General features: G+C 44.8%; 1 protein-coding gene across 1 annotated transcript in view; it reads left to right on the top strand.

Moving 5' to 3' along the window:
* The window catches only part of cwc22 (CWC22 spliceosome associated protein homolog), a 67,225-nt gene that overhangs the window by 46,099 nt on the left and 4,805 nt on the right, over positions 1-16,321 (top strand). The window contains exon 15 of the mRNA XM_030380775.1: positions 4,413-4,490. Within this exon, the coding sequence (XP_030236635.1) occupies positions 4,413-4,490 (78 nt within the window). The remainder of the gene's footprint in view (positions 1-4,412; positions 4,491-16,321) is intronic.

The following is a 16,321-nucleotide window of genomic DNA, read 5'->3' on the forward strand; positions in this document are numbered from 1 at the left end:
GCTCGGCACCATGGGGATTAAGGCTGTCGTCAACCATATGCAGAGCCAAAAACATAAAACCTCTGCCAGGAGCCACACACAGACCCCAGCCATTTCTACGTTTTGCATCTCTGCCCCGGCGCCACCGCCGCAGACGGTCCGCGCTGCTAGCACTGACCTGAGGGTAGCATTTGGTGCGACACCAACACTGAAAGCGGAGGTGTTGTGGATTCTAAACACAGTGGTCAAGCGCCAGTCCTACAACTCGAATGAGGGGATAGGAGATCTCTTCGGTTTGATGTTCCCTGACTCTCAAATCGCGAGCACCTTTACTGCTGGAAGGGACAAAACGGCGTATATAACTCGCTTCGGACCAGCGCCTTTCATCCGAAACGAGCGAATCTGCAGCGTCTACAAGGCTTTTGTTTTGATATTTGAGACGTTGAACCACGCCACTAAAAGCAAGCAACTTGACGTGCACGTCCGATATTGGGTCGGAGATCGAGTGCATTCCCGGTACTTGGGCTCGCAATTCATGGGGCCCCACATATATGGGGGTAAAAGGGATGATGATACATAATATTTTTTAGACAATATGCAGAATCTTTACACTTACGAATTAACACGGTCCGCTATTTTTGCCAGCACGCCACACTAGTCATATTATGGGCAACCGTGTTCCCCTTGGCTGTGATTTGAACTTTGAATTCCTCGTAGGAGTTCATAATAATACATTGCTCGCCTTGGATGAAATACACCGCTCTTGCGCGATTTATTTTGAATAAGGGTGAGTCAAATGACGCGAGAAACGCCCCTTTTATGTGAACGCGCATTGAACCTAAAGCGGAAAACCTGGTTCAACTAATTGAATCTAAAGTGAGCGTCGTGGTACCATTTAACTGTGATTGCGAGTTGCGGCTCTGTCGAGCCAGGTTTTCCCAAGAAAGCCTGGGTATGTTCAACGAGGTTCGTGGTATACCCCCCAGGTCTTACTGAAGGCATTTATTTAATGGTGAAAATATTATTAATCAGTGGCGTAAATATCGACGGTGCAACCGGTGCAGCTGCCCGGGGGCCCAGACGCTGTCACCCCCCTCTCAACAACTTACAACTTGGGTGCACCATGAATACGTGCTGGTGCACCCAAATTAAAAATTTAGGCGCACCAGTGCACCCAAGGAAAAAGTTAGTCTGGAGCCCTGGAGTATCACTTTATGTTCAATAAACAGACAGAAAGTAAACTTGAATGAGTCCCATTGAGTGACGCACATGCTATGCTTGGGTTGTAATACAGCGGGATCCCCCCCACCATCGCGGGTTTAAGGTCTTAAATTTCATTCAAGGTGGTATTAAAAAGGTCTTAAAAAGTCTTAAATTTGACTTGCTGAAACCTGCAGATACCCTGATGTGTATAGTCTCCATTGTTTGCCCATGCCACAGCGTGATAAAACAAAATTGTAAGATTCGGTTTGAAATCTTTCGAGAACGTCCTTGAAGATGTCAAGCAGTGCACTTGTTCATTCATGTCACTAGCCGGCAAAGTGGACCGAGCTGACAGCTGGACTGACATTGCCAGCGATGTGGTGTCGACTTCGCTTGTCAGTAACATCGTATCTTTATTTTCAGTTCATATATTTAGCACTGAAGTAGGCCCCAGAGCCAATCGGCCGCCAGGCTGATTACTGCGGGATAATAATATTGCGTTCATAAAAAGTTCCTCACGCAACACTAAATGAGCGGCCCCTCCCCAAGTTGTACAGGCCAGGTCGGCCTTGAACTGCGATGGGTCAGAAAGACGTTATATATATATATATATATATATATATATATATATATATATATATATATATATATATATATATATATATAAACATTGCAGGAGTTATCCTATTCTAGATAGATCTAAAAAAGATAATGATTATGTTATGATAGGGCTGCAGGATATATCGGCTATGTACGATATATCGATATAATTTCCAAGGGGGTACATGATTTGACAATATCGTTTATATTGATATGCGTTAAAATGGTCAGTTTCCCCCTCAAGCGTCTACAGCGCTTGTCTTGGAGACTGTGAGCGCGACCCCTCCCCCTCCCACTCTGTCTTTCCGAACGTGCCGTGTGCAAAGACGCCTCATTCCCGCCCCCGCCGCCCCCTCACAACACAACAAGCATGGATGATACCCGTAAAGAAAACGAGACGGCGGCGGGAGACGAAATTGTTTCAAAGAGGAGAAACAACGGCTCCATAATGTGGAAATAGTTCGGGTTTAAAAAAAAAAACATGAGCAGCTGCTGCAGGTCATCTGTAGAGAGTGTAGCAAAACCGTTGCGACTAAAAGTGGAAGCACGACAAATCTGTTCCACCATTTACAGCAGCGGCACAAAGTGCAGTATGAGGAATGCGTAAAACTCTGGCTGTGCTGCTGCATCACCGGCCGCGACAGTTTCTTCTGCCCCGAGACCAGGGCCCACGCTCGGCAAATGTGTTGGGGATGCCCTCTGGTGACGCTCTTCATTAATTAATTAAAATATACGAAACAAGCTAAATGAAACCAAACATGTTCCCAAATGGAACGGAGAAGGGAGGGGGCGGGGGATTAAAGTTACGGCGCACTGAAACCCTCACCGTAGTACGCAGGACAATGCGACGAAGCCAATGCAATGGTAGCTAATGTGTGTAACCTACAGCTTTATATTGTTTTGCATAGGTGATTATTTTGTGAAGAAGGTGAAAAACTTCCCTTTTTTTTTTTTAACATGTTCATTCAATTCTGTTGAAAATAACGATACAAAATCAATGTTGCAGTCATACTGACCTATGTTTTAATAAAAGTGCTTGCAACATCTCACATGTGGCTTTTGACTTACAAAAAAAAACATCTAACCCACTCTATAGAAAATATCGAGATATATATGGTATATCGCCATTCAGCCCAAAAATATCGGGATATCATATTTTGCCCATATCGTGCAGCCCTATGTTATGATATGAAAAATATCTGTCTCATAAAATATTTTTCATATCATACTATCATTATCATTTTTTTATATTTTGTTCATGTAAAAACGTGTGTGTGTAACATGCTCGGACACACAAGCTGGTAGACTTCATGTACTACATGTACCTGACATGTACATGTAGAGCAGGGCTATTCAATTGGCGGCCCCCGGGCCAGACCCGGCCCGTGAAGGAATATTTACTGGCCCTTTTAGTAGAAACAAATGCCATTTCTCTCATTAGATGGCACATTTCACCATTTCACTGCATGCCAGTTAACACTAAGTCAGCCTATGTTAAGGATTTTCTTTGAAAAGACTGTTTTGTAAAGACCCATTGTAAAGATGTTTAACCTGAAATGGTATTTATATTTTGTAATTGGCATGTTTAAATAAAGGATTTTTTAAAGGTGGTGTTAGATAATAATCGGTTAAGAACAAGAACACTTTAGAAGAAACACTTTATTTAAATAAGAAACACTGAACCACGCATCTAAAAATACACACACACACGCACACCTAAAAAAACACACACACACACACACACACACACACACACACTCACTCAGCTTTTGAGAGAATGGTGGAGAATCACATCTTCTCCACCATTCCGCCAACTTTGCCTCGCTCTCCTCATGCCTCGCCTGCTCCCTGGCACTCTCCTCTTGGAAGGGGTGTCTGGGGTGGTGAAAGAGGTGCCTGGGGTGGAGGAGCATGAGGGAGAGGTGGGAGGGCTGGTGGCAGTGGACTCAACGATGTCCTGAAAGAAAATGAATAAGAAGGAATTAGGAATTATATGCCAGAACTGGGTGATATGGCCATATGTTATGTACAATAGTACTGCCAAAAAATACATTGATTAACCATGTAATATTACTAATATAATATATTAGTATATATAATATTACTTATAGAATATTACTAATATAATATAATATATTAGTATAAAGCTTATTTTTAACCTGGAGTCACTAGAACATGGAAGATCTGGATATCATACGACATGAGCCTTGCAGCCGCCCGACCGCGGGCTGCCCGACCCCGGTCGACGGCCGGGCTGCGGAGCCCGTGATCGGGCTCCGCAGCCCTATTGAACTGATACGATTGTTAAACACTAACAGGCAGCCTATGACGTAAATCAAATAGGGATTGTTTTTTGATAGGCTGTTGAACTCTTTTTGATAAAATAAAGAAAATATATGCACTCTTATGTCGTTGTAGTGTTTTACAGTATCTGTAGCTATTGATGTGATGCTCATCAATTTTAGGCATTTTTCTCTGCCCCCTCATTTTGGATCATTTCCACCAACTGGCCCCCATTCAAAACGAATTGAATAGCCCTGATGTAGAGTGTCCGTCGCTGCTGTAAAGGAAAATAAAAACATTACTATTACAGTCTGTAAAAGAGTGTATATATGTTGTGTATCTTGCAGAAGGAGTTGTGTAACATGATCCTGGACTGCTGCGCCCAGCAGAGAACATACGAGAAGTTTTTTGGTCTGCTGGCCGGGGTGAGTGTTCATATGAGTGTGTGTGTTAAAGCTGACATATTATGAATTTTTTTCAACAAGTAAACAGTATAGGAGTTCCAGAAAACATGTTTTTGGAGCTGTTTGCTGGGAATAGCTTTTAGGAAAAGTTCTCGCCTACCGCTATTCCCCTCTGTTTCAGTCCCTTTCCGAATGTGTTATTTCTGGTGTCTGTAGCTTTAAATGCAAATGAGCTGCTGCCCATTGCATACAAATGTCATGTCAGCTGTCAGAATGAACCGCAGCATGATTGTTGCTGTTTTCGGTGGTGGAGCTCCGGCGGCGGAGCAAGACAAATGGCTATCTGACAATAGCCGCGTTTACATCAGGGTGTCCGCGGAGGTCTTAAAAAGTCTTAAATTCATTTTTCTAAATTTAAGGCCTTAAAAAGTCTTAAATTCGTCAAAAATGTCATATGCTGGTCTTAAATTTATAACTCGGAGGTCTTAAATTTGTCGGGGCAGGGTTATTTAATTTTTTATTTTTCTCGCGGGACTTTTCGGGAAGGAGATGTACGAGGGGCTACTTTCTTGCTAGCTGCATATATAAACGGATGTCTGCGCGCTTGCTAGCTAGTCTGCAACAATGGGTAAATGCAAGTTCAACGTCAGTTGGCTGGAAGACGTCCGTTTCCGAGGTTGGCTAGCGTCCGTTGCCAACCCACAACAGGCCAGATGCATTCCGTGCAAAAGTAGCCTACATTCAAGCTCGGCACCATGGGGATTAAGGCTGTCGTCAACCATATGCAGAGCCAAAAACATAAAACCTCTGCCAGGAGCCACACACAGACCCCAGCCATTTCTACGTTTTGCATCTCTGCCCCGGCGCCACCGCCGCAGACGGTCCGCGCTGCTAGCACTGACCTGTGGGTAGCATTTGGTGCGACACCAACACTGAAAGCGGAGGTGCCAGTCCTACAACTCGAATGAGGGGATAGGAGATCTCTTCGGTTTGATGTTCCCTGACTCTCAAATCGCGAGCACCTTTACTGCTGGAAGGGACAAAACGGCGTATATAACTCGCTTCGGACCAGCGCCTTTCATCCGAAACGAGCGAATCTGCAGCGTCTACAAGGCTTTTGTTTTGATATTTGAGACGTTGAACCACGCCACTAAAAGCAAGCAACTTGACGTGCACGTCCGATATTGGGTCGGAGATCGAGTGCATTCCCGGTACTTGGGCTCGCAATTCATGGGGCCCCACATATATGGGGGTAAAAGGGATGATGATACATAATATTTTTTAGACAATATGCAGAATCTTTACACTTACGAATTAACACGGTCGGCTATTTTTGCCAGCACGCCACCCTAGTCATATTATGGGCAACCGTGTTCCCCTTGGCTGTGATTTGAACTTTGAATTCCTCGTAGGAGTTCATAATAATACATTGCTCGCCTTGGATGAAATACACCGCTCTTGCGCGATTTATTTTGCATAAGGGTGAGTCAAATGACGCGAGAAACGCCCCTTTTATCTGAACGCGCATTGAACCTAAAGCGGAAAACCTGGTTCAACTAATTGAATCTAAAGTGAGCGTCGTGGTACCATTTAACTGTGATTGCGAGTTGCGGCTCTGTCGAGCCAGGTTTTCCCAAGTCTGTAAAGCTGCCCGGGGGCCCAGACGCTGTCACCCCCCTCTCAACAACTTACAACTTGGGTGCACCATGAATACGTGCTGGTGCACCCAAATTAAAAATTTAGGAGCACCAGTGCACCCAAGGAAAAAGTTAGTCTGGAGCCCTGGAGTATCACTTTATGTTCAATAAACAGACGGAAAGTAAACTTGAATGAGTCTCATTGAGTGCTTCTGAAATGCGCGAACATATCAGCCAAGCACTCGTCCGCTGGTCCAAAAGATTTTCATCTATCACCGGGGCTATATACACAATTATATTTTTAAATACTCAGACGACTGCAATTCTTACCCTACTTAATTGATCAGATGACCTGATTAGCTTTCACTCAGAAGTGAAGCAGTTTATTGAGTGGTGTGATGTCAATCATCTGATTTTAAATGTAAAAAAGACTGTAGTCGTTCGCCAGTCATCATACATAACCAGGCAATCACAAGTACAGTCCTACAAATACCTTGGCAGCACTTTAACATGGAACAATCAGGTCGATTGGATATGCTCCCGACTAGCGTATGTGCTTTTTGCGCAGACAGCGCCTATATGATGTAGAGCAGAGGATTATGCTCATGTTTTACCAGGCTGCCCTAGAGAGAATCCTCAGATACGGCCTGGTTTGGCAATCTCCCTGTTAGGGCCCGACCGATTCATCGGCCTGCTGATTTAATCGGCCGATTATAGCTTTTTTGAAAATAATCATCTGCCAAAAAGACGCCGATTACAACCGATTATTTTATTTTTTTTGGAAATGTTATTGCGCTTAGTATCCTGCAGATTGCGCTCCTACTCGCCTTGCTAACTAACAACTTTAGCTGGAGTAAAAAAGAGGAGATTGAATTTTACCGTACAACATGAAAGCACGCTCACTCAGGCAGCTGCGCGCTCACCTCACCAATGTACACAAGACGCGTTGTTTGAGCATGTTGTGCCTGTTTTTCTTTAGGTCCCAGGCCATGTTAATTTGTTATACTGTAGACTCTAACGGTGAGACCATACTGCTCAGCACGCACGTGTTAGTCACTGCTCACGAGCGCAGCACATTGGGAGTTAGTTATTTATTTTACATTTTACATTACACTAATTTTTGACTGTAAATGTATTCTAAAACACTCAAAGGTTCTGCATTCAATTCACATATTCGTCAAAAGTGTTTAAAGTATATTTAAGGTATCAAAAACTATGTTTTATAGGCTTTTTTTTGTTTTGTTTTTTATCGGCCGATGTAATCGTAATTTTTCTCTGAAAATAATCGGCATCGGCACTCAAAAATCAATATCGGTCGGGCCCTACTCCCTGTGGCTCTAAGAGCAAAGCTAGCGCACTTGGTACAAACAGCAATGAAAATAATCGGACAGAAACAATACATAAACAATCAATCCATCTTTGATCAGTGTGTGTCAAAACAGATAGACCGAATACTCTTTGACCCCACCCATGTCCTGTTTTCACAATATGAGTTGGTACCATCAGGTAGACGATACAGGGTTCCTCATTGTAGACTGATTTTTATTATTTACGTTAACTTTTGCATTTACATTTTTATCTGCCATACTGAATCTATCCATGTATTCTGTATTCTTGTCAATGAATGTATATTTCTGAGCAACACTTTGAGTCCAAGACAAATATCCCCATGGGGACATTAAAGTATACTCTATTCTATATCAGCACGGCTGTGATTCAGTCGTAGGTACGAGGCCGTAGGCCGCGGCCAAAGTTAATTACAGCCGTGCTGATATTTAAGGCAAGGCAACTTTATTTATGTAGCACTTTTCATCCACAAGGCAGACTCAAAGTGCTTCACATATAAACATTGGCATACAATAAAGTTAAATACAATTAAATAATAGAAAATACAACATATGCAAAAAGAAAAAGTAAAATAAATAGAAACTAGAACTGCAAGCAGTTACGCAGGGGTCCAAGATATGTGCATTTCGCCGGCACAACGCGAAGCAAGTATTCAAAACGCTACCGTGAACCTGTGGATATAAAGGTTTTTACTGTGGGATGTTCGGTGTGGGAGTTATATCCCCAAACGCGTTTTCAGAACATTCCTTTGGCCAATTATGAGATATATTATTTCCTCATTTATGGCGACCCCTTCTGGTGAAATTTTCCAAGGACAATTTTCCTTTGCCAAATAACTCCCGCCCACAATAATAATTCTTGGCCATATTTTTTTTATAGACTCGGGTTTGGCCCTTGATGGTTTCACTTGAGTTTGAAGAACGTTCCTTTGGCCAATTAGAAGATATACAATTTCGTCGTTTATTGCGCCCCCTTATGGCGTATTTTTCCGATTTTTTTTTTTATCGAACGACGTTAAGGGTAGCATTAACATGTATCTAAAATTTGGACTCGATCCGATGTGCAATTTATTTATTTTTCTGGATTTTTGATTTTCGACTTAATACGTAGCTAAGCTACAAATATTCAAAACGATACCGTTTCGTCATCGAAGGTGGGATCCAAAAAGTTTTTGTATTTCTTTTTTGGTGTGGGTCCGAAGATGTCGTGTGCAAGGTTTGGTGTTGATCAGTACAGTCTCAGCTCTGGTACCATACTCCTGGATAGGGGTTGGACTCTATTCTTCTCCGGAGTTGCCGAGGGCGTGAGGCGCCGGGCGGGTGTGGGGATACTCATAATTCCCTGGCTGAGCGCCGCGGTGTTGGAGTTTACCCCGGTAGACGAGAGGGTCGCCTCCCTGCGACTAAGGGTTGTAGGGGGGAAAACTCTGACTGTTGTTTGTGCGTATGCACCAAACAGCAGTTCAGAGTACTCAGCCTTCTTGGAGGCCCTGAATGGAGTCCTGTATGGGGCTCCAGTAGGGGACTCCGTAGTTCTGCTGGGGGACTTCAACGCCCATGTGGGCAACGATGGAGACACCCGGAGAGGCGTGGTGGGGAGGAACGGCCTCCCTGATCTAAACCCGAGCGGTCGTTTGTTATTGGACTTCTGTGCTAGTCATGGATTATCCATAACGAACACCATGTTCGAACGAAGATCGATGATCGATTTCGTGATCGTGTCATCTGATCTGAGGCCTTATGTTTTGGACACTCGGGTTAAGAGTAGGGCGGAACTGTCAACCGACCACCATCTGGTGGTGAGTTGGATCAGGGAATGGGGGAAATTTCCGGATAGACCTGGTAAGCCCAAACGAGTAGTGCGGGTGAATTGGGAACGTCTGGAGGAGGCCCCCGTCCTAGGTATCTTCAACTCACACCTCCGGCGGAGTTTTTCTGGCATTCCTGTGGAGGTTGGGGGCATTGAGCCGGAGTGGGCGGTGTTCAAAGCCTCCATTGCTGAAGCTGCGGTGGCTAGCTGTGGCCTCAGGGTCTTAGGCTCCTCAAGGGGCGGTAACCCTCGGACACCGTGGTGGACACCGGTGGTCAGGGAAGCCGTCCGATTGAAGGAGGCCTTCCGGGATATGATATCCTGGAGGACTCCTGACTCGGTTGCAGGGTACCGACAGGCTCGAAGGGCTGCAGCTGCTGCCGTGTCGGTGGCTAAGCAGCGGGTGTGGGAGAAGTTCGGAGAGGCCATGGAGAAGGAATTTCGGTCGGCACCAAAGTGTTTCTGGAAGACTATCCGGCACCTCAGGAGGGGGAAACAGGGAACCATCCAAGCTGTGTACAGTAAGGATGGGACTCAGTTGACCTCAACTGAGGAGGTCGTCGGACGTTGGAAGGAACACTTTGAGGAACTCCTGAATCCGAATAACACGCCCTCTATGTTGGAGGCAGAGCTCGAGGTTGATGGTGTTTCGTCGTCAATTTCCCTGGTGGAGGTCACTGAGGTAGTCAAACATCTCCGCAGTGACAAAGCCCCAGGGATTGATGAGATCCAGCCAGAAATGCTAAAGGCTCTGGGTTTTGAGGGGCTGTCATGGTTGACACGCCTATTCAACTTTGCGTGGGAGTCGGGTACAGTGCCAAAGGAGTGGCAAACCGGGGTGGTGGTTCCCCTGTTCAAAAAGGGGGACCAAAGAGTGTGTGCCAATCACCGGGGTATCACACTTCTCAGCCTCCCTGGTAAAGTCTACTCCAAGGTGCTGGAAAGGAGGGTTTGGCCGATCGTCGAACCTCAGATTGAAGAGGAACAATGCGGTTTCGCCCCGGACGTGGAACTACGGACCAACTCGTCACTCTCGCAAGGATCCTGGAGGGGGACTGGGAGTATGCCCATCCGGTCTACATGTGTTTTGTGGATCTGGAGAAGGCGTATGACCGGGTCCCCCAGGAGAAACTGTGGGAGGTGCTGCGGGAGTATTGGGTAAGGGGGTCTCTCCTCAGGTCCATCCAATCTCTGTACTCCCAAAGCGAGAGCTGTGTTTCCATCCTCGGCAGCCAGTCAGTTTCGTTCTCAGTGGGTGCTGGTCTCCGCCAGGGCTGCGCCTTGTCACCAATCCCGTTTGTGATATACATGGACAGGATATCAAGGCGTAGTCGTGGTGGGGAGGGGTTGCAGTTCGGTGGTCTGAGGATCTCATCACTGCTTTTTGCAGATGATGTGGTCCTCATTGGATCATCGGCCTGTGACCTTCAGCACTCGCTGGATCGGCTGGCGGTCGAGTGTGAAGCGGCTGGGATGAGGATCAGCACCGCTAAATCTGAGGCCATGACTCTTAGCAGGAAACCGGTGGATTGCTTACTCCGCGTAGAAAATGAGTCCTTAGCCCAAGTGAAGGAGTTCAAGTACCTCTGGGTCTTGTTCGCGAGTGAGGGTACTATGGAGCGTGAGATTGGCCAGAGAATCGGAGCAACGGGGGCGGTATTGCGTTCGCTTTACCGCACCGTTGTTACAAAAAAAGAGCTGAGCCGCAAGGCAAAGCTCTCGATCTACCGGTCGATCTTCGTTCCTATCCTCACCTATGGTCATGAGGGTTGGGTGATGACCGAAAGGACGAGATCACGGGTACAAGCGGCCGAGATGAGTTTTCTCAGAAGGGCGTCTCCATTAGGGATAGGGTGAGAAGCTCAGCCATCCGTGAGGTATTCGGATTAGAGCCGCTGCTCCTTTACTTAGAAAGGAGTCAGCTGAGGTGGTTCGGGCATCTGGTAAGGATGCCCACTGGGCGCCTCCCTTGGGAGGTTTTTCAGGCACGTCTAGTGGGGAGGAGACCTCGGGGTAGACCCAGGACTAGGTGGAGAGATTATATCAACACTGGCCTGGGAACGCCTCGGGATCCCCCCGTCAGAGCTGGTCAATGTGGCCCGGGAAAGGGAAGTCTGGGGCCCCCTGCTTGAGCTGCTCCCCCCGCGTCCCGACCCCGGATAAACGGACGAAGATGAGATGATGAGTTTTCAAGGCTTTTGGGATATTGCCTGATTGTTGAGAGTTGTTAACTATTTGCCATAGGTCTATTGCTAGGCAGTCAAAAACATTCTTAAAGAGGTTGGTAGGTAAAGTATCAAGGCAACAGGTTGATGGCTTTAGTTGTGTCATTGTTTCCACAAGAGTTCTAGGGGTGCCCAACCTTTTTTGACTCAAGATCTACTTTTCAAGTAGCCAACCTCCCGAGATCTACTAGTCTAGTGTCAACATTGCAAACCCACACACATCGTTCCCAGCTTGCAGTAACTAACCTCATAACACTTTTTCTTGTTGACACGCAACCACTAGACATCACATCACAAACCCTCCCTCTCTCAAACACAGACAAATTCCTCACACACAGTTGCCAGTTTGGATAGTGTGCTGTGGCACAAACCCTCTCTCGCTCTCGCTCTGACACACACACACACACGCCAATCTGCATGATGAGCAATAGCCATAACTGACCTTAATATGAACAAAACGGAAAAATAACCAGATACAAAACAGGTAGATCTGAGTTTGAAAAAAGGAAATCACTTCCTACCTTAATGGGAGACCTGGCATTGGGAGGGGGCTAGCTTCTCGTAGTCAGGAGTGTAGGAGCTGGTTGCAAGGCGTAGGCAGGCTGCAAGATGGTCATCTGTCATTGTTGATCTGTTCTTGGACTTGATGATTTTTATGTGCGAGAAAGCAGACTCGCACAAATAAGTTGATCCAAAAAGAGCTGTCAGGTTCAAGGCACATCTTCTGAGATTGGGATACTTCTCCTCCACCAGTAGTTTCCAGAACACTGCATGCTCTCCAGGTTGAGCGGATGTTGATCTGGCTTTGATCTCAATGTCATTTTGCAATCTCAGAATCTCATCCTCAAGAGCGGAGCTTTCAAAGTCGAAAAGTGATTTGACTTTGGCGGCAATGTCACCCACATCAATGCTTTCAGAGAATGGATAACACAAATAGCTGGCTACAGGCTCGATGGATGCAAAGTCAGTAAAACGCCTCTCAAACTCTGATGAGATGCTCTGAACACTCTCCTTATAACGTGCACTGTCAAGCTGTGTCACACCTTTACCCTGACGTTGTAGTTCTGCTTGCATGTGAGGGAAGTTGCACCAGGTTACCATGCTGCAGCCTGCTTGACATCAGCTGTAGCTTGCTTTTAAACGTGTTCACTGAACTCATCATGTTGATTACATCTTTACCCTTACCCTGCAGCTCTAAATTCAATTCATTGAGCTCGCAAGTGAGTTCAGTGCGGAAAGATAAATCTAAAAGCCAATGGTGGTCCTCTAGCTTTGTATGGTAATCCACATGTGTTGAAAGCTTCAGGAAGTCCTTGATTTCAGGCAACAGCTCCGTGAATCTGGCCAAAAATTTACCTCTACTTAACCACCTAACATCCGTGTGAAGCAGCAGGTCTGTGTGCTCAGCACCATTCTCCTCCAAGTGAGCACGGAAAAGCATTCTCTGCAGACTCCTGGCCCGAACTGAACACACAATTTTCATTGCAATATCCATCACTTCTTTCATATTTAAAATCTTTCCACACAACGCTTGCTGGTGAATTATACAGTGATAATTCAGGATATCTGGGAAATATTCACTTTCGTTGCATAGTGCAATGAACCCACTGGTGCGGCCCATCATAGCAGGCGCCCCATCAGTTGTGATGGAGATCAGCTTGAAGAGCGTCAGTTTTTTCTCGTTAACGAATCCCATGAAAGCATTAAAGATGTCCTCACCTCTGGTGTGTCCTTTTAATGGCAACATGGTGAGTAGCTCTTCCTTGGTGCTCATGTCTTCAAAAACCATCCTGATGAAAACACACAATTGTGCCACATCTACCATATCAGTCGACTCGTCAAATTGGAGGGAAAAAGCACTCACACAAGTTAATGTCCTTCCTTAGCTGCTCCTCAACATCCACAGCCATTCCCTCACATCGCCTTGTGGTAGTATTGCGGGAGAGTTGCACTTCTTTAATGGACTTCACGATCTCTGCTTTATCTTTAAAGTCGTCAAAAAGGCTATCTGCTGCCTCAAGAAAGGCTTCCTTCACAATATTGCCGTCCATGAATGGCTTCTTGTGTTTAGCAAGGACGTGACTGATGCGATAGGAAACAGTTGCGGCCTTATTAGCCTGGGTCTTTGGTTAGGTGAAGATTGACTGCCGTGCTGCAAGCTGTGCTTTCAAATCCCGCACTTTTGTGGCGTGTAAAGGCGTTTCTGCAGGAAAATCCCTCTCGTACCTCCCGTGTACTGTTTTAAAATGCCGCTCCAGATTCCCTTTCTTTGCGAACGCCACCGTTGCATTGCAGATCAAACAAACAGGCTTTGAATGAGAATAGACCAAAAAATAATCTTCCTCCCACTCAGTGTGAAAATGGTAGTTCTTAGCTTGTTTCCCCTCAGCGCATGCCCTAACCGCCCGTATATGTCCCGCGCAAATACTTTTGTTTTCAAATACTTTTTTTTTCACCCCTCGACCTGGGATCTGTCGGCGGTCTACTGGTAGACCGCGATCGACTGGTTGGGCACTCCTGGTCTATGACATTAAAGCAATTCATCATTGCCACGCAAACTCATTGCATTTCTGCGTAGAATGGAGATCAGGTGGAATTTGTGTTGGAGGGTTGGTCAGTCTGTCAACAGTTGCAAATAGGGTTTTTGCATTATTAGTCATGCTGTCAAGCGAATCAAATATTTAATCGCATTAATGCCGTAGTTAACTCACGATTAATCGCAAATGTTTTTTCTATGCTAAATATCCCTTGATTTCTTTGTCCCATTAATTTTTCTCATTTTAATGCTCTTATCAACACTGAGAAGTGCATCGGCTTGCCTTGTGCAAATGGTTTTTTATTGATAACAACATTGGCATATACTGATCAAAACAGGACGATACAAAAAAAATGCCTATAGTGCAATTAAACGATGAATATACTGCCTTGAACATAGCAGTCAGGCTACTGCTTCTTTGTTTTGAGCCAAAGAAAAAAAGAAAAGAAAATTGCGTTAATAGCGCGATTAAAAAATGAATGCCGTTAAAATTGGTTTGCGTTAACGCCGTTAATAACGCGTTTAACTGACAGCACTAATTATTAGTATTGGTTTTAATGATAGTGGAGAAAATGTTTCTCTAGCACTATTTGTCTAAATTGTTGGCACGAAGGCTCTCTTTATAGATGTCGTGATGAATATGAATTTTTGTTTTTCAACCTTCCTGCATTCTTTTTTCTGGGCTGTTACAGACGCAGCTACAGTAGAACAGCACGACCTCGAGTGTGATATTGCTTTTATACAACAGTTCTACAAGCACCATTTATCAACAGATTATGATTTGTTTGTTTATTTAATGATTTATTTGGCTCCCCAAACACAAATAGATCCGCAACTGGACTTGGACTGAACTGTTGCCAAGCAACACAAACACACTAGCTAGTAAACAACATTAACGGTTATGAGAACACCAGTAAAGCGGAGTGTAGGCCTGTCACGATAACACATTTTTCTGGGCAATTAATTGCCCCAGAAATTATTGCGATAATGTTGCCGTTTTTCAACTGATATAATGATAAAGTACACCCTTTCGAAGATCAATAAACTTTTATTTTTAAAGAACACTGGAACTGGACGTCTGGAAGACATTTAAAATATCCAGAATAAATTAACAAAACAACCAAAAACAATCTATTATTAACAAAAAATTCTCGAATAAAAACCAAACACCACCAAAAACAATAAATAAACTTGAAACACTAAATAAAAAGGATGTTAGCACGATTGCGCTTCAAAAAAATAATGAACACGTGTAACGCCAGGGCTCCGCCTCCCACACAGACCATGCAACAAGTGACTGACACTTGGCGAGGGGGTTTACTCGTTGTGCCCTGTAATTATGCCCCAACAATTCCCCCCCGGGGATCAATAAAGTATTTCTGATTCTGATTATGAGCCTGAGCCCGATTTCAACCCGACATTTGTCACTTAGGCCTACCCTGCTGAATATATATAATATATATATAATGCATAGTACGCCGGTCATTATCGGGAAAATAAGCCCATACAGGGCGAACAGGCGACCGACGCGCAGCGGCGGTGTCTTGCTTCGCCCTGAAGGGGATAATGACCGGCGACGTTCTATACATTATCCCGCTTGTTACAAGGCAATTAATTAATTTATTGCATATCGCGACAAGCCTAGCGGAGTGATACATGTACAGTTAAAAGTCCCACTGCTGCTGGGACTTTTAACAATCAAATGACTTGGGTCGGAACTAACTGTTGTATAATTTAAATCATTGCATTGTTTAAGGGAGCCTGAGACTGTTTTAATTGTTGTGAATAAGATTAATAGACCATTATGAAATACAGCCACATCTGTTGTTTAAAAATTATAAAAAAAATAGAAATTAGAAAATTAAGGCATTCAAATTGACTACCGGTCCGCCACATTTTCTCATGAATATGCTGGTCCTTGGAATAAATAAAGGTTGGGAACCACTGTTTAAGGGATAGGGTTATTACTAGTGCTGTCAGTTAAAGGCCCACTATGCAACTTTTTTAGCCAAAATTACATTAAGTATGCAGGTTGAGAGTTATGCTGATGGTTCTGCATCCATTTCTGGGTCGATTGGTGGGTGTGTAATTTACCCATGTCGCCTCTCCAGTGAAAAAGCGCATATGCAACTTGATCTGTTCGGACCAAGCCAATCCGGATGTGACGCAGCGGAAGTATCCTCGAAAATGTAGTCAGATTGTAGTTTCGAAAATGCTTTACGGCACAGACACACACCCAAACATGGCACCGGCTAGATATAAACAGCCAGTTGCGAGGCAATTGTTGCATTCATCATG

The sequence above is a fragment of the Gadus morhua genome, chromosome 16 (genome assembly GCF_902167405.1).
Source record: "Gadus morhua chromosome 16, gadMor3.0, whole genome shotgun sequence".
NCBI classification, from domain to species: domain Eukaryota; kingdom Metazoa; phylum Chordata; class Actinopteri; order Gadiformes; family Gadidae; genus Gadus; species Gadus morhua.